The following is a 23,875-nucleotide window of genomic DNA, read 5'->3' on the forward strand; positions in this document are numbered from 1 at the left end:
AGTATACGTCTATTTCCCTCTCCCTCCCTCCTCTCAGCTTGCTGACTGACCGCGGACTGATTTACACCTCATTATGCACCGAGTCTCAGTCGGGAGTTGCTGCTGCCTATTAATTTTGTCATTCACCTACAATAGGAATGTTCCGTTCACAAATAGAAAACGGAGCTCCAGACGCTTCATTATGTTGCTCCTGTGTGTGCTTACTAATGCAGCTGGTTGCCTCCCTTGACTTCCTCAATGTAGGTTATTACCTGGGTTGGAGCACACAGCTTGCCCTGCCGCTGGGGGCACACACGAAGAAAGAAAAGTGACTTTTCTTCTGTTCTGTGGATTTAATTTGCTTAGATTAAACAGGCAACAATTCATTCAAGGTTAAGATTGGCATAGAGGGAATCAGTTGATGATATTACCTGACATTATGCACTGCAACACGAATACCAGCAAGCAGGCCTATGTATTAATGTGATTATGGTTATACATTTTCTGAATAAGGGATATATCCGGCTTCCGCTGCACAATCTTAAAGCTCAGTCAGGATCCAATTTTCATCGCAGTGTTCGTGTCATGCCGCTTCAGCTATTCCCCTAGAGTTTGTTCCCGCAACACCAGTGGCATCATGGTTGTGTGAGTCTAAAGGCTCAGCTCCACCAATCAGCAGAAATATATTAACATAAAGGGCTATTTCTGAGCTGAAATCCCAGCATCAACATCCTTTATTTGCCATTAGCTCACGCATCAGAATAAGTTATCAGGAATTTGAGACACTTCAACTGAAGCCCCAGATATAATTGGCTTTGCATACTTTGAAACATTGTGTTTATACTGATATTAGATTTTCATTAGTGTGTGCTGGGTCTTGCCCTTGTTCTGTCAGTGCCTGGCAGCTAGACAGACAATGCCAAAAACTGATCCCATTGGGATGTTTAATACCAAAGAACAAGGCTCGCTGACAGGATGTTGGTGCCAAAAATCCAGGCTGTCTTTTCAGATGTTTAAGCTAATAAATGAGCATAGGTGTTGGCATGCCTAATGTTGAATGAGTGCCTATGTATTGGGATGCTGGATGTCAAAAAGGGAACCTATTTGTTTGAATGTACTTTAAAATGACAGTGCTAATTAGGATATGTCTGCCAAAACTTTAAAAAGTTGTAGTGGAAGGCCAAAAGAAACTAATCAATATTTATATAATACGAATGTATAAAATGACTGTGTAACATGAAAGGCATTGCTTATACTGACAAACACACAGAAAGGCATCACTGGCAAGTTGCCCTCAGCTCTAGACGGGTAATGGGTAGACGGTTAGCGACCAGCTGGTGATCATAATGCAGCATTTAGCAGCTAAAGAACTAGGAGTCAGTAGAGACCAAAACAAAGCTAAAAGGACAGTGTTGGACTTAAATTCATGCTAGTCCAAATGCATGCTAATGTAGCTCTGTGTCTGCTGGCAAGTGCTTCTAACAGGTTCTAGGTATCAAATGATTAAGGTGGTAATATAAATGTTGGGGGCAGCAGAACAAACTGCAAACACAAGTGGCCAAAAGAAACCGAAGCTATTTCCACACATCTGATTTAAATTGGGAAATTGGGATGCCGACTACCACCTGTGGCATTTCAAAATAAATTAGGAAATCAATACAGGACTGTATGTTCTCAAGTGATCAGATCGGATTTTTGGGTCCAGACATCATCATTGTCTGCATGTGTTGCTATGGTAACAACAAACATGTCAGTAACTTTCCTACAAGGAAGCATCAATCATCTCCAAATGATCATGTGACTCCACAGACAGTTGTTCTCTGTGATGTCTTCATGCCATGGATTCTGCTCAGCCGCTTGGATGCTCTTCCGTCTCTCTGGATTTGACATCGCCGCTATGTGTCGGACTGTGAGTGACACAAAAGTCACTTCGAAATGCCATATGAGCGGATATTGATACTGAGATGCATCTGTAGAAATCCGATTTGAATCGCATTTCAAACCGCCTCCAAATGTGGTTTGGATCTGATTCGCAAAAATAGCATTTCATGTTTTCATGTTTCAAGCCAGTTTCATGGTTTTTTTTTTGTGGCTGTCCAGACTTCCTAAAATCAATCTAATATGCTAAAGACCAGATTTGGGCTGGTGGTCTGAAAATAGCCTTAAGTGTTTCCATTCCATTCCAAATGAATTGGTCGTTATCAGGCTCAGCAGAGTTTGATGAGGAGCTGGTTATTTGACTCGTGTGTTGGAACAGGGAAACATCTGAAACACGCATGGCAGCCCCTAAGGACCAGAATTTAAGAACACTGCACACTAGAGTCTATAAATTGGACTACCAAATCACACACACACATAACTTCGCCTATAAGGGCTTTATAGTATGTCTAGCATACACCCTCTGTTTGGACCCATTCAGATAAGGAGAAACTACTCTTTAAAAAACATTTCAGGGGATCAAAATGGAAGAAACCTCAGAAGGAACAATAGAGGAATGAATATGCATCAAGCTACTTCCAGGTGCCACCAAACAAATAGGACCTGAGCCACACGACCTGCTATCCACCACGCAGACCTGGAAAGGCGACAGACTACACAATCACATGAGCGCAGGCACACCGTTCACACTGATAGGAGAGAGGAAACAAACACACTCGCAGAGAGAGAGTGAGAGAGAGAGGGGGAGACAAAGGAGAGGCCGAAGCTACTGGAGGATGAAGAGCTATATCCAAAACATCTGGACTGAGGCGCTGACAGCCAGGAGACAGACGGAGAAAGGTCCCGGGATGGTCAACGGTCAAGCAACAGAGGCAACAAAGAGGGCAAACTGGGAACAGAGAGAGGGGGTGGGATAGACACTCATCACAGCTGAATCTCATACAGTAGAGACAGAGATAACTACGTGTTATACTTTACAGTGAGCATAGTGTTCTGACTGTCAGAGATCTTCAATCCTGCCCTCAGGTAATTAATCTAACTTAATTAAGAATAGCAATGACCGCAAAGTGGGCTCAATTACAAGGTTAGATTGACTCCAGCAATCTGCCTTTTTCCATTTCAAAGTTAAACGCAGAGAACAAACAGAAACGTCAAAGCCACTGAGGTATTAAGTGCAACTTTACAAAGACTCGACTAAGCCCACAGTCAGACGGGAGCTCGGAAAGAGTGACTCGTCATTGCAGCCGGCCGAGCCAGCCATTGATAGATTTGTAGCTCGTATGAGGGGAAGGGGGCGTGTGTGGGGAGAGGGGAGGGGAGAATTACACATTGTCTCTGTGCTCGCCGTCACTCGCCCGCTTTCCTAGTCTCAGCAAGCTCATAGGCACTGCTGCAATATATGCAAACTTCCTGGTGTGACTCCCAGAAACACCGGGTGAGCGATTCGGCTTTAATTACTCGCTTCCGCTAAAAATGCTTCAGTTATTTATAATGGTTATCCCTATTTGGTATGTGTGTGAGTGTGTGTGCCCTCCTGTGAGGAGCAGCTGGTCTGCTCACTCCTGTGCTGTGGGAATCAGACATTCCTATTGATCTCCGTCTCCCATGGGATGTGTGTGTGTGCGTGCGTGTGTGTGTGTGTGTGAATATGTTTGTGTGTGTGTGTGTGTGTACCCACTTGCCCACCTCCCATCCGTTTTAACTGCATACTGTAGCAGCACAGCGGCTCAAGCCCTCAGTTTAGTTTTGTGTAACAGTGCCACCACATGGCGACTACGGGAACTACACGTCATTTACACAAGCCCCTCCACAAACTCCTCCAGTGGATATTAAATACAGTCTGATAATGATTCTCTCTCTCTGTGTCTGTCCGTCTGTAGTGTGCTGGTTGTTTACTGCTGAATAGGGAAGAAAATGTAAGGATCACTGATCTTTACTTTCACCTCTTTCCATCAGAACATGTTCATAGTAAAACAGCGCCGCAGAGTGTGTGACTCTGTGTTTGTGTGTTGCAGGTAGTAAATCCTGGTGGAGTTTCTGGGATGAAAGGAGAAAAAGGTGACCGGGTGAGTGCGACAAGACAAAACATATACAGACACACACATCTGCACGTGTGTAGTCAGAGTTAGAACAGTGGAATGTGTGATGCCATCACATCGTCCAGGCATGCCTAGCACTGAACAATCATTAGACCCTCACACACACACACACACACACTTTGATGTCGCTATAGTCTGATATGATGCTGGCTGTGGACCAATCCACACACTCAAAATCCTCACACACAAGCGATCAGTCATCTTTTCTTCTTCTCTCCATCGCAGGGTGACGGCTGCTCTGGCTCCCATTCAGGTCCAGTAAGTAACTTTTCCACTGCGTCTCTTTCCCTCTCTCTCTCGCAGCGTGCCTCGTTTTGCCAAAAAAGCATTGTCTCGTTATTTGGCACGCAGCGCAGTATGAACCTGAAATTTGGCCAAATAAGTGGTCTGTGATAACACATGCCAACCAAGTGTCTCTGACCTCAGTGCACAGAGGGACCCAAAGGCCAGAAGGGAGACAAAGGCGAGCCGGTGAGTGCCAATCTCCTCCTCCAGGTTACAGTATCGCATCCCACTGCCCCTCAACCCTGTAGACCCTTCAGCTATTCAGCTTGATCCGTATCCAAAGCCTCATTTGCAAGCATCCAGTCCCAGTATTAATTATGCAGAGGGAATGAGTGTGTGCTTACTGGTGAGTCATTGTGTGTGCATGGATTTATGTGAGCAGGTGTCTAAGTCTGATGTATCTGATTCATATATACACATCTGTAGATACCGCAGATTATTGCATCCCTAATATTGATTGTTGCTCAGACTGTGTGTGTGTGTGTGTGTGTGTGTGTGTGTGTGTGTGTGTGTGTTTGTGTGTGTGTGTGAGAGAGAGAGAGAGAGTGGAGCATATGGGTCCAGCTGGTAGTCCACACGGGTTGCTGACTGGTCACTGTGTTGTTTGCTATGCTCCAGTGGTGTGTGTGTGATGTCTCTTTAGAGCCAGGTCATTGATCTGGGACTTGTCTCCATCCCCTCTCTCCACAGGCGCTGCCTGCCAACTGGGGCGAAGCAGTTGGGTACAAGGTGAAAGGTTTAGGAAACTTTCTGTGATGAATAATGAAGATATGACCTTTTAATGGTCCTCTAATTAATTTCTGACCGCGTGTTAGTTTCACTTGTCTCTCTCTCTGCATGTTTCTCACCTTTTTATTGTTCCGGCTCTGTCTTTAGGGAGAGAAAGGTCAGAAGGGAGAGCTCGGTCCACAGGGTCTCACAGGCACTCCAGGGAAGGACGTAGGTGTTTTTTGTCATTTTGTCATTTTTGTCTCACTGAGTTTCTGTATGAAGAATCAGCAGCTATGTTAACTGCAGAAAACGTACAGGTGTGACTAACGTCGACAGCGGCTCCATTCTATTAAGTGTCCCACTAAGCCATATCAGTGAGCGAGCATGCACAATACCACAGCGCTGGAGCTGGCTCACCTAAATGGAATGCAGCCGTTTTTAATGTTAGTCCACCTGTGATTTTCCTGCTTTGACAAGTCAGAATGTTTTCAAGCATGTTTAGATTAAACCTTTGATTATCAGAATGGAAATGGAAAATATGAGCATGTATTAACCATGTAAATACTTAATCTGATTTCTGCCTTCTGTGCATGTGTGTTCCACGTAGGGGGAGCGTTAAGTGATGTGAACAATGGAAAGACACATGGCGAACATGTAATGTGATGATAGTATAAAGACATTCCTCTGAGGGTCTCGAACGCATGAAGGATGTTAATACTTCATTCAATTAATTGTTTCAGTGATATTGTGTTTCATATTATTAGATTATTAGATTAGACGCTTCATAAGATTAACTCCATAACCCCTTTGCGCATCTCAAAAAAAGATCTAACTTGATTAAATTCTTTGGAGCACGTAAACACACATCTTTCAGATCCCTTTATTTAGCGTCTGTATAAACAGTTAAGTTGGTATTTCTAATCAGGGTGATTTTATTTTGGTTAAAGTAGATTAAACCCCAACCGATATTTGATTTTTGGGGACAATGCCGATGCTGAAAAATTCCGATACTGATATATTGGCCGAGATACACAAGTCTTTTGCAATGATACCAGGAATGTGGTTATCAAACCTACTGCAAATTTAATAGAAATGATCCCGAGCATCTTTTTCTGCATTATGTGATAGGCCAATATTGGCCGATAACACTGGCCAACCAATATATCGGTCGGGCTCTATTGTCCGTGTAACGGCAGCAAGTGAAAGTGTCTTTCGGGGATGAATTGGCTCGGAGGTTAAGTCAAACATTTAGCTCGATTTATATATTTCCAATACAACAAATGCTAACGTGAGCGTGAACTCTCAAAACACACACACATGCACTCACACAGCCAGTTTTATCGGGCTAAGAGGGGATATTCAGTAAACTTATACGGCATTACTCTTTAAGCTCAGACTCCCATTGATATGTGTTCTCCCCCCTCCTCTCTCCCATGGCGTTAAGTCAGCCTGTTAATGCCTGTTAGATTAGGCTAGAGCAACAAAGCTTGCACAATCAATGCTGCCTCATTGACTGTTGTGTTCGTCTCTCACACAGGCAGGCGCCTATTCAGGAAGACTTAAACCTTATAATCTTCCCTGTTCAGCGCTGTGATCCTGTAGACGCATGAAAAGTTTTGAGGAACAAATTACAACGTGTGTGTGCTCCGAGATATTCCCCTGGTCTTTTCGGCAGCAGACACTCTCACATTTAGCCGTTCACCAGGCCAAGTGCTTGTCCTGGACAGATGGATTTGGTGGAGGATAGATTTTCTTAAGCCTCCCATCCATCTGACATTGTGAATATGAATGTGCTTGTTGATGTGACTAGAATCAGGCAGGCAGAAAATATTGCATATGCACTGCTGAAGATAATACGTCTCACAGGCTCTTCTATTCTCCGTCTTTCTTTTACCAGTGTTAAACAAATGAGGGAAATCAACAAGTGTCTTCAGTGATTTATGAAGACATTTCGGAGGGATAATTAGAGATTATTCTCGGCTGATACTGATGCTGTCACTCCCCTCTCTGTCTGTCACCGTTTCTCAGGGTCGAGCAGGGTCCATCTGTGTCGTCGGCCCCAAGGGACAGAAGGTCTGTCTGCATTAAGTCTGGCCGCTTAGATCGTCAACCTGTCTGTCACCTACATTTAGTTCAGTTTGGATTTAATAGAGCTGTTTTGAACCTGTCTTCCCAGGGTAAACCAGGTTTGGTGGGTCCCGAAGGGTTGGCTGGGGAGCCAGGGAAGCCAGGTTTTCCAGGCCTGCCAGGAATTGGAAAGCCAGGCCTGCCAGTAAGTGTGATTTTTAATTTAAGAACTCTGGAAGAACAAAAAGGGAAGCCTATATTGGATGGTGTAATTTCACTGATTATTTTAATGCCCTTACATAGCCCAAAAAGTACTTTTAATAGATGCTGCTCTCAGATCTGAGGGCAGGACTTGGCAGGATATGGTACAGCATGCATTGCCCTTGACAGAAGCCCAAGAGTGTCTAAAGAAAGGAATTTGAAAATATTTTTTTCCCTGCCAGGGCCTTCCTGGTGAACCGGGTGGTGCAAAAGGAGACAAGGTAGGTTTACTCTTACTGTGATACTATTCTTTAAGTGATCTACAATAACCAGTTAGCTGAGCTGTAAGCTGCCTGTCAACCCGAGCCAGTTGTAGCACATTAACACGACATGTTGTATTTGAGGGTGCACAAAAAAAATTGTTTGCAAGTGAGCACACAAGTAAGCTAAAAGGTAATGGTTGCGTAGTTCAAAGGTAATGCAAATGAAAACGTAGCAAATTAGCTATCTGTTGAAATAGTCAAACTAGTTAGCTAAAAGTAAGAGATAAATGGTTGAAATAGCTAGCAAAAAGTAATGTAATTAGTAAGTAAGTAATATGAGCTAAAAAATAATGGACAAACAGTGAAAACAGATAGCTTAGGCTAGCAAACCTGAAAGTGACCAGCACTGAATAGTACTCAACAAGTTAAAAAATGATGGTTTTCATGGTAACTGTAACAATATTCTTGAGACAAATGCAGTGACATGTGTTAACAGGGAGATGCAGGACCTGCAGGAGAAGATGGATTGCCAGGGGATCCCGTAAGAGACTCTTTTAGATATTGATTTACATTCAGTAATGTATGCATGAGATTCCACTGTACGAACTGTGAGCTGATCCGATCAGTGTTCAACTGGGATTCTGCTGTTTTCATAGGGACCAAGAGGACCAGGAGGGTATAAAGGAGAGAAGGTACCCACACTGTCTATAATCTCTTTATCTGCATGCCTGCGTCTTCTCTCTCATCCACATATGACTTTGTCTGACTTGCGTTCAACTTTCAGGGTGACCCCTGCGAAGTGTGCCCCGTGCTGCCTGGAGATATGGGTAACACAGTAGCTCTTCCAGGGAAGCCAGGCCCTAAAGGAGAGCCTGGATTACCAGGAATCGGAGAGCTAGGTCTTCCTGTAAGTAACAACAGTTTGACCGTAATGTCATACTGTAATGTATTCTGAGCGTGCCCCGAGTGTTCGGTTTAACATTTTTACGATCTTGCTGCCTGTTTTATTAGAGAGTCGTAGAAACAGTCTGAGCTGTAGCCGTCGATTGAACCTTGAGCACATGTTTGATAGTGGATGTATTTTATTTTTCTTATCATTCCGAGGGAAGGTATGGCGTTTACTCTTACCTTGGGGTTGTATTTGGCCTTGTAATTCTCACAGTTTTGCAGCAGCTCGAGGAGAGAAAGCCTGATAGGCTGTCAAAAGTTTATTCTCCAAGGCAAAGGTCATTTTGTGAATATAATCTTAGCGCCTCTTTCTTTCTCTCTGGTGAGCCAGGAATCGACATGCTTTGCATTGTATTTCTCTTTCTGTTCATTCTGCATCTTCCCACTTATCCCAGCAGGTGAAATGGGGAATGATTTGTGGGGGGGAAAAGAATATAAATCTAGAGCCTTATGAGATTCTCTGTGCAACGATTTCCAATAATGTCAGCATCCATCTGTCATACCTGGTTAGGGCATAAGGAGAAGCAGGGAAAGGGAGATATCACCTCACTCTAACAAAGTTGAACTAACAACACGCTTACTTTAGCTCATCCCTGCTTCTCCCTTCCCCTCTTCTTCCTCTATCTACTAGGGGCCTGAAGGTGCTGAAGGCAAGGCGGGACCAAAGGTAAGAAGTTCTCCTCTCATTCATATACAGCTATTTGTGTATTGTGTATTTATATTCTGTGGAAGCATGACCTATACACGCTCATCTGCATTCCTACACATTTAGATATGCTAACATCAGCAGTGCAGAAGGCTCTCTCCTAAAGCAGATGCACTAAACTCCACAAAACAAAAAGAGACCAAATTCAGCACTTCTACACACGAACACCTCAGTAGGCGCTCAGGTCTACTCACCCACAACTACCCACTCACACAGTGATGGTATATGCTGCATGTCTAGCGCCATATGACGTCAGCTTAGCAACTTGTGTACCAAAAGTTGTTGCTCCGACTCGAGGGGGGCGTTTATGTGAATTTTCCCGGTTGGAGATACGTTTTTCCGATTATTCCGACAGCACATGAACGCACTAATACTCCAACATATGCCTATGTATGCCTCCAATGCCATGTTGAGCGATCCCAAAGCAAACACGCTCACTAGGGTGAGCTGGAACTAATTTGCCTTCTCTGATGCTGTTTGTATTCTTCAGGGAGAACAAGGATCAGATGGCGCCAAAGGAGAAAAGGTCAGCCCTGTGTCTTTATTAGGCTCGAGGTTAAACAATTACTTGTTAGGACTACTTTATTTTGCTGTCAGCTTGATGGAATACCCTAATTAGCGGACTAAACAGTGTTTTTATTGCTAACGCTATTCACATAATCTTTTATGTAGCATTAGCTGCACCTGTGTTGGAGCACCAGAACGTTTCTGTGTTGATTTACATCATTTGAATGAATCTTTGTGTGGATAATTCTTTGGAGACTCTCTCTGACCTACCTCTGATCTGCCTTCGACTTTGCTTTAGGGGGAGCCATGTTCTGTGTGCCCCACTCTGGGAGAGCTGCCCGCTAACCTGCTCCCCGGTGTCATGACCCAAACCCTGCAGCTGAAGGGCGAGAAGGGAGAGCCTGGGATCGGAAAGAGAGGGGAGAAGGTTAGCATGTTCTAGTAAGAATTAATGTGATTGTTGTGCTGAATGAAAAGCAGAAACACAACCAAGGTGAAAACAACAACAGTCTAAACATTATATAACACTCATGGCAGAAGAAAACTGCTTTTTTTGACTGTACGTCTATTCTCTGATTTTGTTAACGTGTGTTTGCTTGCATGTGCGAGCAGTGATAAGCACCTTCATTAAAATGATGTATCGTTGGCTTTTTTCTGCTCCACAGGGGGAGCCAGGAAAAGTAGGATCACCTGGCCTTAGAGGAGAGAAAGTAAGTAACATAAAAAGAAACAGGGCTGAGAGTAGGTGACCTCAATAGCAGACTGCGCTTACATAAGGGGAACTCACTCAGTTGGCTGCTGAATGGGGCTCTTAATAGACTTCATGAGGAAGATAATCACAGCAGCATGCTAATTTTAGGGCCCAAAACTGTCTGCCGTGGGGATTTTACTCAGCAGGGAACTTATTAGTGCAAAGCTTAGGTAGTGAAAAACCTCAATCATTTGACGTGGCTACCCGTAGGGTGCTCCTTGCTATGAAAAGCGAATTACCAATTTAAAAGAACCATCCATTTTTATCAATTTGTGAAATTCAGACTGTAGTAATTTTTTTTTTTTTTTCCAACAAAATTTGTCTTCAGGGTAACGCAGGCAACAAAGGAGCTGACGGTAAGCCGGTAAGTTCAGATTTAGTTCTTTGGGACAGAATGTCTCGTTTCACATCCTAATTCAGTGATGCTGTTAAATGGACTGTGTCCACATGACAGGCAAAACCTGGACCGAGGGGACCCGCTGGCAAGGATGGACAGAGAGGCATGAAGGCAAGAGAATACAGTGATGAACTTTACTTTGCTTTGTGGATTTTTACTCTCAATGGTTTTAGAGAAAGGAATGGTCTAGTGTTGTCTAGTCAGGATATTTCTATTTTGTCAGTAATGTAGGGTTTTAGAAAATGATCTACATGATCGGGACAAGTCACGATTTACAAACAGTCGCGATGGACATGGACATTTTCAGTGTCTAGAAATAAAGCAATTCGCTAGAAACCATTTAAATTAAGGTTGCGTGATATACTTGTACATGGCACCCATCCTCTTATTTTGAAATATTTTCTACTACACTTTTACACATCTGTCAGGCTCCAGCTAGCTAACATGACCCATGGAGTTCCAGTGAGAAACAGTGGCTAGTAGCAGTAATAATGTTAATCCAGGCAGTGCAAAATTAGCTCTTGCAGGTGTGTTTAGTGAGAATTGACGTGTGTGTCCCAAATAATCGATGTGCAGTATGTGGTTAAAAGCACAGAAGTACAAGTAACATTTGTCCCTTCATTCTCAATATATATTAGTACATATCAGCATTTATAAACCTGCTGATTGCCATCAAAATATACCAAACACTGTTTACGCTGGATCTATGACATTAGTGCAAAACAACATATTATACTGTATGACTGCAGTATATACAGGCAAAGCTTCACCCATAAGAAACCATCTCAAATATAGGAAGTTTTATTTTTAGCTAAAGGGGATCATGAAATGAGACTTTGCAAACCTGACTGAGTTTCAATCCTACTGAGTTTCTTCATTGGGATATTTAACATTTTCTACGTGTTGTATGTGCAAGCATCCCACAGTGTTGTTGCTTAGAAACGCATCTACATGCGCATATTTTCTGATAACGCCATTTCATTGCACTTTAATATTATATTTATCTTTTGGCAGGGAGAGCAAGGGCTGCCTGGTCTCGGTCTTCCTGGCCTGAAGGGGGAAAAGGTAATCATATGACGTATGCTTTGCTCATTGCATCCTTCACCTTCATTCTCATGCATACTAAACCTCCTGACTCCACTGCCCCTACCTAGGGCGAGTGTGGTATCTGCCAGTCGGCAGAGGTTGGTAGCAGCCCTGCCGGCATCAAAATGCCTGAGGGAACACAAGGCAAGCCAGGAGAACAAGGCCCTCCAGGTCCACCCGGACCTCCAGGTCTTGGAGCTGATGGTAAACAGGTGAGATTGTTCTGTAATAAAAAGATGGCCTGTAGAAGAATATCGAGAAGCTAAATCAAATTGAATTTAGGTTCTTTAAATCTGCTTTAAATGTTTGTGTTGTTGTCTTGTTTGCAATGGAAGCAAAACAAGGAGATTGTTCTAGTAGAAAAAGGACTAGAAGCATCACTTATGCTATCCTTGCACTCATGACACTGTATACTACAGTCACAGAGAAACTTGCAGTATGAATTGTTGGATTCATTCAGATTGTTCAGATTTCCTATGATGAAAGGTTAGGCCCTCTTATGACTTTCTTGTTCCCTCCTTTAGAGGGCAGTATGATGCTCTCTGAGCTCCTAAAGAACCAAGGACTGTTTAATTCCTGCTGCTAAATTGATGTGAGATTGTTTCGGGTTTGTACTTCCTATGTCACACTGATAACTCACTTTATGTTAGAGTTATTTAGTTATTGACGTCCCGTATGATCGTACGTAATTATATAAATTGTCACCACCATTTTTTTTTGTGCTGTTAGTTATTGCATATTATGTTGTCGTGCTTTATTGCATCTGATTGTTTACTACACTCATGACTGTGCATTTGTTCTTTAAAACCTGAAGGAAACAATACAACCAAGCCAACATATAACAGTGCTGCAGCTCCCTTTGAAGCAGAAACATTATTTTTTCACGGTTTAGTTAAACGGCAGAGTCTACAGTATACTGCACGCACAACCACTGTCAGAATTATCTGTCTTTATCTTCATGCAAATTCTACATAACCGAAGCAGCCTCTCGCCGTCTCATTTTGTTGCCACACTGAAAAAGATTAAGCAGCATCTGGATGAGTGAAAAGTATGAGATGCTGAAAGATTTCATCCCAAGGGGGAATCAACCATAATGCCTATTGTACAAATAGGATATGCAGGGATTCTCCTCTTACCGCAGAATTGTTACTAAGTAATAAATCTCTACTGGCTTCTGTCACCCCTCCCCAATTACATGCTGTGTGCCTCTGTGGTTAGCTTATGTCAACAGTTATTTTTACCTGAACAGATAGAGAGGCTTGCCTGATACTTGTAGCTGACAGCACATGTTTGAGAGTCCGGGTGTGTGAGAATAAGCTGTGCGTCATGTATCCGAGGTAAATCGCCTTCTGTTTGCTTACACAGGGCCCATCGGGTCTTGCCGGTGCACCTGGAGACAAGGTAAGTTTCCTGTTAAAGTTTTGTGCAGATCTTGTCTATAAAAAACAAAGTCACACCACATTAAACAGCCTTGATGTTTGCTTGGAAAATTAAAACCGATTAATGAGTGTCTGTTGGGCAGTTTGCAGTTTTTTAAATACCCAAAACAGCCCTAACCTATTTGGAGTCACTGCTGGCATTTTGAGACTGACTCAGACTTTCTTAACTGATCTGACATCTACTGGGACCAAGGATGTCTGCAGGAAAATCACCCCACATACTGCTGAATAATATTTCAGGAGATCACAGGCACTCCGCTTTATTTCAGGTCACAGAGTCTTTTGGAACGTTCGGATCACTTTACCTACAAACTGGGAAATAAATCTGCCATCAACAGAGCCAGGCTGCCTTAGATTACATTGAAGCTCTCCCACAATCACTTTGCTGGGACTCCAAAGCACAGGCAGAGCAATAGAGGACTTTTGAGGTTGATGCCATTATCAGCATTTGGGAGTTCAATAAATCTCCCAATAAAACACAGAAACTCAAATTAGCCAATAAATATAAAAGTATTTGACTTTCACATAAACAATGCAGCTACAGAGGAGATTGCCGAGGGAACAAAACGGTACCCTGTGGAGTTTTCTATACAAACAAAAGAAGTGTTTACATTTAGTGTTTCTCACCAAAACTTATTGTTTGTATCCTTGAGGTCTAACAAATGTGTTCAGTTCATTCCTTCCTAATTAAAAAATTGCATAGCCACTTTTTTATACTTACCTTTACCTGCTAGGAGTCTTCTTTTTAACTGCCTTTGTTGTTGTACAGCTTTATTTTTTGGGTCAAACGGGGGAGTGATTAATTATAACTAGTGATGCATGACTGATAAATGATTTGTCCAATATTGGTAATTTTATATTATCGGCTGTATATTGGTCGACTAAAGTGCCAAACATCTTGGTGTGCAGAAAAACTACATGTTATGGACTCATTTTTAAACACAAAAAATGTAAAATCATCTGTTATCTTATTAGTATTGGCTTAAAAAAATCCATATTGTGCACCTCTGCTAAAAACAGTGCTCCATAGCACTCCAAGTGGTCAAACACTCCAATGTTTACCTTTAATGTAAGCATTGTGAGAGCTACAGTACAGAAGAATTCACTGTCAGGGCCCCTCATCATCATGTTGCAATGTTAACAGGGTGAACAAGGAGATCGAGGGGATAAGGGAGATGACGGTGCTCCTGGAGCCCCAGGACTGCCCGGAGAGCCTGGTCGGGACGGACTAATGGGTTTCAAGGGAGAGAAGGTACAGAGAACCTGACTTGTTGAGTCAGATCAACTTTGCTGTTCCTTATTTTGCATCTGACTGGTTTGATACTGACATTTACTGCATCAGTTGTAAAGGGTCTAGAGTAAAAAAGTAGCAGCCAAGTTTTCTGCACAGTCCCTTTTTCTTTCTGCAGACTGTAAGGTCTCTGGGTCATGGTTTACATTTGCTGTGTTTTCCCAGGGTGATGCTTGTACCAGCTGCTCTTCTGTGGGCACTGCGGTGGGTGATGGTGTAGTCGTGCCAGGCCCCAAAGGGGAGAGAGGAGAACCCGGTCCCCAAGGAGAAGGCAAACCTGGCAAAAATGTGAGGGGATTGTGTTTCTATTTATTTATCTCCTCGCCTCTGCCTCTCTGTACTATGAGAATTACTGATGATCATCGTACATGTTTTCTTTCCAGGGAAAACCGGGCTTACCAGGTGTTCAGGGGCCTGTGGGTCCCAAGGGAAGCAAGGTATGAATGCCCATTTATTGTGTTATCAGATTTATAAATACATGCAGAGGATTGTGTCTCTGTCACTAACAGCTTCTCATCTGTGTTGTCCTCTGCCCCCTCTAGGGGGATGCTGGAGTCGCAGGCATTGGCCTTCCAGGACCACAAGTAAGGCTGATGTGTCTTTATAAAAAAACATCTGCATCGATAAAAAGTTTTATGTTGACAGCTGATGCAGCTCCGACATACACAACATAGAAACAGTTCCTTAATGGATGCGGTCCTGCTGTGATCTCAGTAATGAACACCATATCTCTCCATGATATCACTGTTTTCCTGCCTCTTAGATCTAACAGTAAAGTCATGAGGTTGTAAATAACGATATATAATCCTCTCAAATCCTTTGATTTGTTTTGGAATCTTCATTGCTTTGTTGACACAAGGAAACCAGTCCTTCCCCACTTATCCACTGTGAGACATCATCTTTAAGACAGGCTCCCTCGCCCGAATCTCCACTCTTTGTTTCCTCGCCAGACTCCCGAAACCTCCTGTATTTCATATCATTTGTCTCTTTGATTCGTGTCATAGGGTGAAGAGGGACCAAGAGGACTACCGGGACTTGCAGTAAGCTGCACTTCATATTTCTCAAGTCTTTTTTTTCTGCATACAAAATGAGATTTTGGTCTAATCTGTGTGTTTTATGCAGGGACCTCCTGGAGGCAGAGGACCTCCTGGACCTGTTGGCCCTGCAGGGGATAAGGTAGCATTAAATAGAGCTGTGTAAGCTCATCTTATTGTTGCAAGTAAATGTAGCTCGTTTTGTCTGATACAAAGTGTTTATTGTTCATAGGGCTCCAGAGGAGATGGCGGGCCTCCAGGACCACAGGGGCCTGAGGGCGTTGGAGTAGCAGGACCCCCAGTAGGACATGAATGCATCTTTTTATATGTGCACATGGGCAAACACTGTTATGCTGTTATATTGTCAAACGCTGTTTCGTATTCACTTATTAGGGCAGAGATGGATCCCCTGGCTCTCAAGGATTGCCAGGAGCTGATGGCAGACCTGTGAGTTGTCTTGTTAATTTATTTACTTAAGTGTGTGTTTCATTTGCATGCTATTGTAACTACATATGCATCAACAATGTGACAAATTGTTAAAGAAATTTCTGCTGCAGACTTGAGTTGTTGGCCTCTGTGTTAGTGTCTGTTGCGAGTTTTAATTTTCTTTGAGCTTCTTTGGGAATTGTCCTTGATTTAGGCATCATTTGTAACCAAGGATGTCTGCCTCGATCCATAACAGAGGCAATGTCTGCTCCCATCTCATCCTCTGTCCCCTGATCTACGTTCAGCTCACTGCCCCGTGAGCTTTCTTCTGGAACAACAAAGCAAGAGTAACTAAGTGTTTGTGTGTGTGTCTGTGTGTGTGCATTTGTGCTGTCTCCTCCTTTTGCAGGGATTTGACGGAGCTAAGGGGGACAAGGTAAGTCTACCGTTTTGTTTGGATGAAGGGATCTGGAGGGGTTTGAATATAAGGGGGTGGAACAGATGGTAATCGCAAGAGATGGTTCAACAGGCCCCCCCTCTCGCGCATACGCACACACATACATGCGCTGACACACACATGCACACGCCTGCCTCGGGGCACAGATAGAGTAGCAGCAGAGGTGACGAGTAGTACTGTTGCTGGCAGACAAGAGGAGTTTCAGGAGCCTGAAGAGAGAGTGTGTGCGACTATTAATTACCGCATTCATCAGAGCCACCGGTCCAGACTGTCACTGAGAGGGTGGGAAAGATGAAGAAGCGGTGGAGGCAGCGCTTAAGGGTCGGGAGGGGTGTGCGATGTGGGACAGGAGCCCACGGTTAGAGAGGAAAACGTAGAGAAAACAAAGCTAGGGAACAAGTAAAAATAGGTAACATTTTGCAGAGGATTCAGAATCTGTATTCATACAGAGTCTGGAGCTATCCTGGAGAGCTCATATATAATGTGAAAATCTGATTTGGATGTTAGTGGAAAGTAGTGAGAACATGTGTGTGATAATCCTATTATAGATGTTAGGAGAATTGTACCTTCTATCTCATCGTAGTACCATACGTTCATTGTGTCTTCGCACCACATTAAGGTTTAAGAGACAAATCCATGTAATGCAACGCTTCAAAGTTGATGAAAAAAGAAATCCCCTGTGGTTCTGAGTGTCTTTGTAATGCATAAGATTGCGGGATTTAGCAAATCTGCACAAAAAGTGTCCTGAAAGCTCAAAGAGTTCTGACTTCCTTACAGTAACAAGAGCAGTGTTAATGTTGAATGAGGACTCGTTTTTCTTGCAGAATGTGCTTAAAAAATGTGCAAAGAGTTTCACTTTAGCTTTTTTTGATGTATATTTTAGGGGGAACCTGGAGAGTGCAACTGCATAGCCCCCGTACACACGGGTGTTGGCGGACCTGTGAGTACATAATATGTGTAGGCATGCAATTATTGGAATCTAGAGAATTGTTGCCCCACAACAGGAGTCTGAATACACATTGAGTTTTTAAACACAACTCTCAGAGGGTTTATTGTGACTCCACAGGGGACATACTGATAAAAACATAAATTTTCCACATTTGTTGTGATTATTCTTAACTTCCCACCATGAGCTTTCAGTATATCCTGTTTGTGCTGCTCTGATTTTGACTACTTGCCTTCCAGGGAGCTCCAGGAACTTCAGTGCACCCATGGCAGCCCGGGCCTCAGGTCTGATCTGTCAGCCAGCAGTCCTCACTGATAACTTGCGCTTTGTTTGCAAGCTTTCTGTTGTTAACTTGCACAAGTTTCTTTGGAAAATCACTGAAATATTCAATTGTGTTTGACTAAACATTAGACTTTTGTGGCCATGTCTTTCTATGTGGTAGGGCCCACCAGGACCTCCTGGCCCCCCTGGCCCACCTGGGCCTCATGGTGTTATGGGCGTCCAGGGACCACAGGTAAGATAAAGGGGCAGTTGGATGGTGAAGGGGGTCACTCTTCAGTTCAACTCAGTCGCTGCTCAATCAGCCTGGATTGAACTATAAGCTGCCTATGATGTAGACTTTCAGCTTAAGCGTTTGGGATACTTCAGAAAGGCAATGCTTTGATGTGCTTTGCAACTTGATGGTTGTTCAAAATATGCATGTAGAAAATGGAATGACATACTGAATGTGTGCATTGGTTTGGTTTAAAATAGGTTTGGAGAACCAGGAACAAATGATGAACGCACTAACCACCTGGTGCTTCAAGCTTTAACCATGTGGGAAGCAACTGAGCAAGCTTTGGGAATGTCTGTCAAGACATGAACAGTTATTTGAAGGTCCTGTTTAAAATATGAATTCAAAACAATATTGCAAAGCCTATTGAAAGAACCAGTTTCACGATTTTATAAAATTTGTAACTCAAGCAGACCTTCAAATAATGTGATCTGTGTTGCAAGAGTCAAAGGTGTAACAAAGACATCAGGAGTGGTGATGGTGACTAGATGGAGGAGGTCATGTCGTTGATTAGGTAATAATTACTGAATGAAAAATCAGATTTTGAGATTTCTGAAGTTTTATAAGATGTGGAAGAAGGAGGAAGAGGTGTTTACCATTTTGACTCTGACCCTTTGACTCTGGTGGAGATGGGAGTGGTTACCCCTTGATTGGCAACATATCAGTTCAACCTCAGTTCCTTCTTTCAGGGTATCCCTGGAAACGACGGGATACCGGGGAAACCGGGTTTGCCTGGATACAGCGTAAGTAAAATTAGAGAGAAAAGGAGGAGAGGCGGCTTGTATCTTCTGATCGTGATCTGGGGCCTTATTATAAATGATGCAATATATAAATGATTTGTCAGGAACTGGTATTTACTGTACTTACTTAGTTTACTTAGTAACCTAGGTCAGAGATTGTTATTTAAGGGATCAAATTTAGTCACAAAAGATTATGGTTTGCTTCAAAATTTGGCACTGACTTGACAAAAAAATCAAACGAAATTGTACTATTCAAAGGATGCTGCTGATGATAGACCAAGCACAGAACAAGTTGGTTTTATGTCAGACAATATTACAAAGAGGTTGATAAAATGTTGATATCTATTTATGGATTATTCTGTGGGTGTACATAAGGCATATGCAAGTGTTGTAAGGACAACATCAAAGTGGAGAAATGAGGCGGAGTTTTGTGAAGTTATCTTTGGATTCCTTTCTGTCAGTGTTGTTTCTCTCAAGTCTGCTGGCTTAATTTCATTAAGGGAACATCAATGCTGATCTCCAGCCAGTACTCAAGGGGAACTTGACCTCCAAGACAGGAATTAAAGTAGTAGTTCAATGGAGGAAATGGAGGTCCTGGAAAATCACTTGAGAAATCTGGAAAGGATCTGAGACTGATCTTATAGAAGCTCTCTGCAGAATGGTGTTAATTGATTGCATATTAAGCACAACACCTCAGTAGTTTAAATGACCACAGAGTATATAATTGAGTGCATCTATGCATCATGGATGAAAAGAAGAGATGCACAGAAATGAGCAGTTGGTAATGTGAGCTCTAACCTATTGCAGAATAATTACTTTCCCCCTATCAGAAGTGTGACTGCAGTGGGAAGGTTGACACCCGCTCCACTCCATGCACTCAGGTTCACGTTCATGTCCAGACTTAGTTTGGCCTTAATATTGGAAGAAGGCACTTTTTTTTCTTCCATATTGTTCTGTATTATGTCACTCAAAGCAATATAGCTCTCAGTACCCTCAGGAACAGCTTTGTCTTTGAAACATAACAGCATGTTGCTCAGAGAAATCACAAAGTCAACAACTGGCAGATCCCTTTAGAGTGTAGCAGAAGTGAACATTGTGCGCGGTGACATATAATTATAGAGAGAACCTTCTTTTGAGCAAGGCCATTAACAGCCAATAGCGCACAGCATAAAATAGCCTTTCTAGCTAATGGCTCCAGTTTGAACAATGTCAAATGGGATAGTAATGACTTTGAAACCAGGCCAGGTGCTATTGACAGACTCTCTCAGTGGAAAGGGTCCCACTGCTTTGACAGGGAGCAGATCGCCTTTCACAGTAAATGTGATTAGGCTTGCGGACTTAGCAGTTTTATCTCAGAACTTGCTATAAATAGACGGCAAAACTCCATGGTGGCATTTGTCTCTTGTTTTTGTGTTTTATTTATGTGTACTTGCACTTATCCAGTCTGTTTGTATGTGTGTGTGGGCAGAGCCAGTTATGTGTCTGCTCTTTAAATTGTGAACTTTTGTGGTGCAGGCTGGAACTGTCGACAGCAGTTTTTAAACCATTAGTTGAAATGGGTGCTGAGGTTATCCTAGCTTCATGTTGATAATCTACTGTATGTACTGTAGAGCCTAATGGCAGTAAACATTGTATTTGGTGCAGTGAGGGTATAATAAGCCTTGGATACTGTATTTTAATGTGTGAATTAAGTTGGATTTTAAAAGAAAATGTGTTATAAAATTATAATTTTAGTAGGATTAGTAGACATGGGTTTATGTAAGTCCCTATTAGATGTTCTGTCACTGTAGAATATTGAATCTTAAATTGAGACGAAATGAAGCAGTACAATGGTGCAAACAAAATTTCAGCTCTAAACTGAGGAGGCCTGTTGGGTGAGGGCTGAAATGTCCTCAATTCTGCCACCTCAGTAATTCATTTTGTCCTGACAGTGTACAGAATGAGATGGTCCTGCACAGACATATTGCTTGGAAAGGTTGTGGCAGTTTGTACCACGTTTTTTGCTGTTGATAAAGTGAAGTGTCTGATTTTCAAGAACACTCTGACAGACTCAGCAAAGTGCAATGCAAATATTGAATGCCATTGTATAGAAGGACAAATACAGCAGATTTAAATGTTTGTTTGTTTTTTTTGCTATTTGGTATTTGTGATTTGTGTTAGTATTGGAAAGTGTTTGTGTCTTAAAGGTCCCATATTGTACAAAGTAAGTATTGTATAATTGCTTAGAGAGACAGGCACTGAAATGGAGTGTTCAGGCACAGGGTGAACAGAAGTTTTGCAGGAAATGGGCAGCATGAGAAAAATAATGTGTTTTTTAACATTAAAGCATTTGAACATTTTCTAGTAGACACCCATGTAAGAAATTAAAAATAACTCAATTGGCATCAGTCAAACTGCAACCCTCGAAAACTCCTTTTTTAATTTTTTAGATGACCTGATTAGTTTTCCATTCATCCAGCTATGAGTACTACTAATCGAGTAGGTCCCCTATTCATCCACAGTGCAACTGGACATTGCATGGAGGAACAGTGTCCATCACCCATGTGAATGAACAAACATACCCTGGTGAGAATTAATATGTAGCACTCAGCTGGTCTTCATCATGTTGAGTCATGTGTGGGACTCAAAATCCCCCACAGGATTAGTGACAGATTTATTTTTTATAAGTTGCATAAAATTTTGAGGAAACCTTTGATTTAGTCTCATGTTTGATTGAAGATCAAGAAGAAACCTTAACACTGTCAACCATAAGAAGAAAGAAGACACCATAACACTGCATTTGAAAGAAATAATTGTGAAACTTTGTTTTGGTTTGTCGAATGTGGAAGAGAAGAGCTGGTTTTGACAGTTGAAGTTTCCCTTATCAATAGTCATTGATGCAAAAAAGTTATTAAAGGAATATTAACTTTTCCATCTCCCTGCCCCTTCTGCAGAACCCCATTGGACAAGACCGGCCGCATCAAGACACCACTTCTACAGTGGATTTAGATGTAAGTTCATGAGTAAAAATGTGTTTTGGGGAATGGGGGTTTATTGGTCTTTCCTTTCTTTTTGACATGCCGGTTTTGAAAACTGCATGAAAACTGCTGTGTGCGTATTTCTTCAGGAGGGCTGTGGTGAGGGCTGTTCCCAAGGGTCACCGGGGGTGCCAGGCATGGCTGGTGCCAAGGGAGAAAAAGGAGACGATGGCAAGCCTGGTGTAACTCCCTTGGACAGCTGTGACAGGGTGAGAGTGGATGTTTCTTGTTGAAACATTTTCAGCTTCACTTGATGATTCTCCGTATCCAGAATCATACATATTGTCACTAATGGTACAGTTGACTTGTTTGTTGTTGTGCTTTGACAAATGCAAGATGGCAACCCCTCATTTTGCATTGCATTCGAGTTTGCATGGCATGATGTGAGGAGCTATCAGTCTGACATGATGCCAGCAGTGAGGCATTACTCTGATAACTTATTCTCTTGTCTGCTTCCAGTGTTTGGAGAGACTTCAGAGAGAGCAGGCGACACAAGCAGTGGTCAGTTGAGATCATTTTCAGATTCCAAGGACATGCACACATTCACACAGACGTATGTACACAATTCCTGGTGTTTTTATGTCTTTGCCTCGTAGGGTGACCGATCCTGCACAGGAACACCCGGAATTCCAGGATCACCTGGATCACCAGGAGTAAGAGGAGAGACGGTGAGTCTGTGACTGTGTTTCTAATGAGCACACTAATGCTGGGAAATTAACCAAAGTTTATTTTCAGTACTGATTTTGGCTTCCAGGGATTATGAAATTAAGATAATTGAGATAAAATTGTTGTTGTGCCATGTTGTTTTGCAATGCCTTTTTTTGTTTTGTCTTGTGTTATAAATTCAGAGCACCTTTTTCCTATACAGCTGTGCTCTTATATCTCATTTCCAAATGACTTAACAGAGTTTAGGATCAACTTTATTTTTCTTATCTTTATCACAGGGTCAACAAGGAGAGAGAGGCCCAGCTGGATTACCAGGAAACATGGTGAGGCTTCTTCAGACCTCAGGATTCAGCAACATATCTGCCTTTTGTTGATTCATTCCAGGCTCAAGCTAAACTCCCATCAAGATTATTTATAGTAGAGAAACCTGAATGTTTTGCCACAGTTTGATTTAGGACACATTTTGTACTGTTAATGGCGAGACTAGAAAGCTCTGAAGGTGGTCTTACTGTGTGGATGTGCCTACAGTGCTCAAGTTTTCCAAAACTTTTTCCAACTAAAAATGCTAAAATGTTTGAAGAGAGAATTCTACTCACAGCCACACAATAGTTTGTCAGTACATCTGTGAAGGAATAAAATGACATTTTATTTCTATTATGATTGTTTTAGAGCAGCACCTTTGGGTTTTTGTCTCAAGATTTTAGATTTGAAGAGACTTGAGAGGGCCTTGTAATTGAAGCTTTCCATGACTTCACAGCGCCCCTTACTGGTCTCAGTGAAAATGTCGCACACTGGGACTTCACACAAACCCTCTTAAATACTGATGACAGAAACACACACTAGCTCCCCTGCAGTGCTTGCAGTGTTTACTTAATTGGCAGGAACAAGTCGAAGCCTGTTTTAACTGTAGGTGTGAATTGATTTTAAATTAATTAAGTCTCACAAGTTTTCCCTTCACTGTTTTCTTTCCACAGGGGCCACCTGGTTTCCCAGGTCCTCAGGGCTCACCTGGTTTAGCTGTAAGTTTTATTCACACTTCCAACTACATGTTCATTTTTTCTTGTCTTACTCTATTTAAATCTGTGATGGAAGAAGGACTTGGATTGTTTAATAAGGCACTAATACAACAATGTAAAAATGATAATACAATAATAATAATAATAATTATATATGTACAGATGGTACAGATATATTCAGATTTATTTAAGTATCAAAGTAGAAAAACTTGTTCTGCAAATAAAAGCCCTCTCAGACTAATACATTATTATATATGACATTATCTAATTGTTAGTAATGCATCAGTGCGCACTCTGCATTTCACTGTTGTAGCTGTTTGAGTTGGAGCTAGTTTTATCTAATTTATATGCA

At 42.2% G+C, this 23,875-nt stretch overlaps 1 protein-coding gene across 1 annotated transcript in view; it reads left to right on the top strand.

The window, feature by feature from the left end:
* The window catches only part of col16a1 (collagen, type XVI, alpha 1), a 72,685-nt gene that overhangs the window by 34,655 nt on the left and 14,155 nt on the right, over positions 1-23,875 (top strand). Inside the window, exons 10-49 of the mRNA XM_073463506.1 lie at positions 3,798-3,833; positions 3,933-3,983; positions 4,242-4,274; positions 4,443-4,487; positions 4,992-5,030; positions 5,178-5,240; positions 7,041-7,085; positions 7,189-7,284; positions 7,523-7,561; positions 8,040-8,084; positions 8,200-8,235; positions 8,328-8,450; positions 9,123-9,158; positions 9,688-9,723; positions 10,003-10,131; positions 10,370-10,414; positions 10,784-10,819; positions 10,910-10,963; positions 11,867-11,917; positions 12,007-12,150; positions 13,304-13,339; positions 14,522-14,629; positions 14,834-14,956; positions 15,052-15,105; positions 15,211-15,252; positions 15,673-15,708; positions 15,791-15,844; positions 15,935-16,003; positions 16,096-16,149; positions 16,538-16,564; positions 17,469-17,525; positions 17,771-17,815; positions 17,974-18,045; positions 18,774-18,827; positions 21,758-21,814; positions 21,931-22,050; positions 22,301-22,342; positions 22,438-22,509; positions 22,786-22,830; positions 23,482-23,526. Of these exons, the coding sequence (XP_073319607.1) occupies positions 3,798-3,833; positions 3,933-3,983; positions 4,242-4,274; positions 4,443-4,487; positions 4,992-5,030; positions 5,178-5,240; positions 7,041-7,085; positions 7,189-7,284; positions 7,523-7,561; positions 8,040-8,084; positions 8,200-8,235; positions 8,328-8,450; positions 9,123-9,158; positions 9,688-9,723; positions 10,003-10,131; positions 10,370-10,414; positions 10,784-10,819; positions 10,910-10,963; positions 11,867-11,917; positions 12,007-12,150; positions 13,304-13,339; positions 14,522-14,629; positions 14,834-14,956; positions 15,052-15,105; positions 15,211-15,252; positions 15,673-15,708; positions 15,791-15,844; positions 15,935-16,003; positions 16,096-16,149; positions 16,538-16,564; positions 17,469-17,525; positions 17,771-17,815; positions 17,974-18,045; positions 18,774-18,827; positions 21,758-21,814; positions 21,931-22,050; positions 22,301-22,342; positions 22,438-22,509; positions 22,786-22,830; positions 23,482-23,526 (2,394 nt within the window). The remainder of the gene's footprint in view (positions 1-3,797; positions 3,834-3,932; positions 3,984-4,241; positions 4,275-4,442; positions 4,488-4,991; positions 5,031-5,177; positions 5,241-7,040; positions 7,086-7,188; positions 7,285-7,522; positions 7,562-8,039; positions 8,085-8,199; positions 8,236-8,327; positions 8,451-9,122; positions 9,159-9,687; positions 9,724-10,002; positions 10,132-10,369; positions 10,415-10,783; positions 10,820-10,909; positions 10,964-11,866; positions 11,918-12,006; positions 12,151-13,303; positions 13,340-14,521; positions 14,630-14,833; positions 14,957-15,051; positions 15,106-15,210; positions 15,253-15,672; positions 15,709-15,790; positions 15,845-15,934; positions 16,004-16,095; positions 16,150-16,537; positions 16,565-17,468; positions 17,526-17,770; positions 17,816-17,973; positions 18,046-18,773; positions 18,828-21,757; positions 21,815-21,930; positions 22,051-22,300; positions 22,343-22,437; positions 22,510-22,785; positions 22,831-23,481; positions 23,527-23,875) is intronic.

This window comes from Pagrus major, chromosome 3 (genome assembly GCF_040436345.1).
Source record: "Pagrus major chromosome 3, Pma_NU_1.0".
In the NCBI taxonomy this organism is placed as follows: domain Eukaryota; kingdom Metazoa; phylum Chordata; class Actinopteri; order Spariformes; family Sparidae; genus Pagrus; species Pagrus major.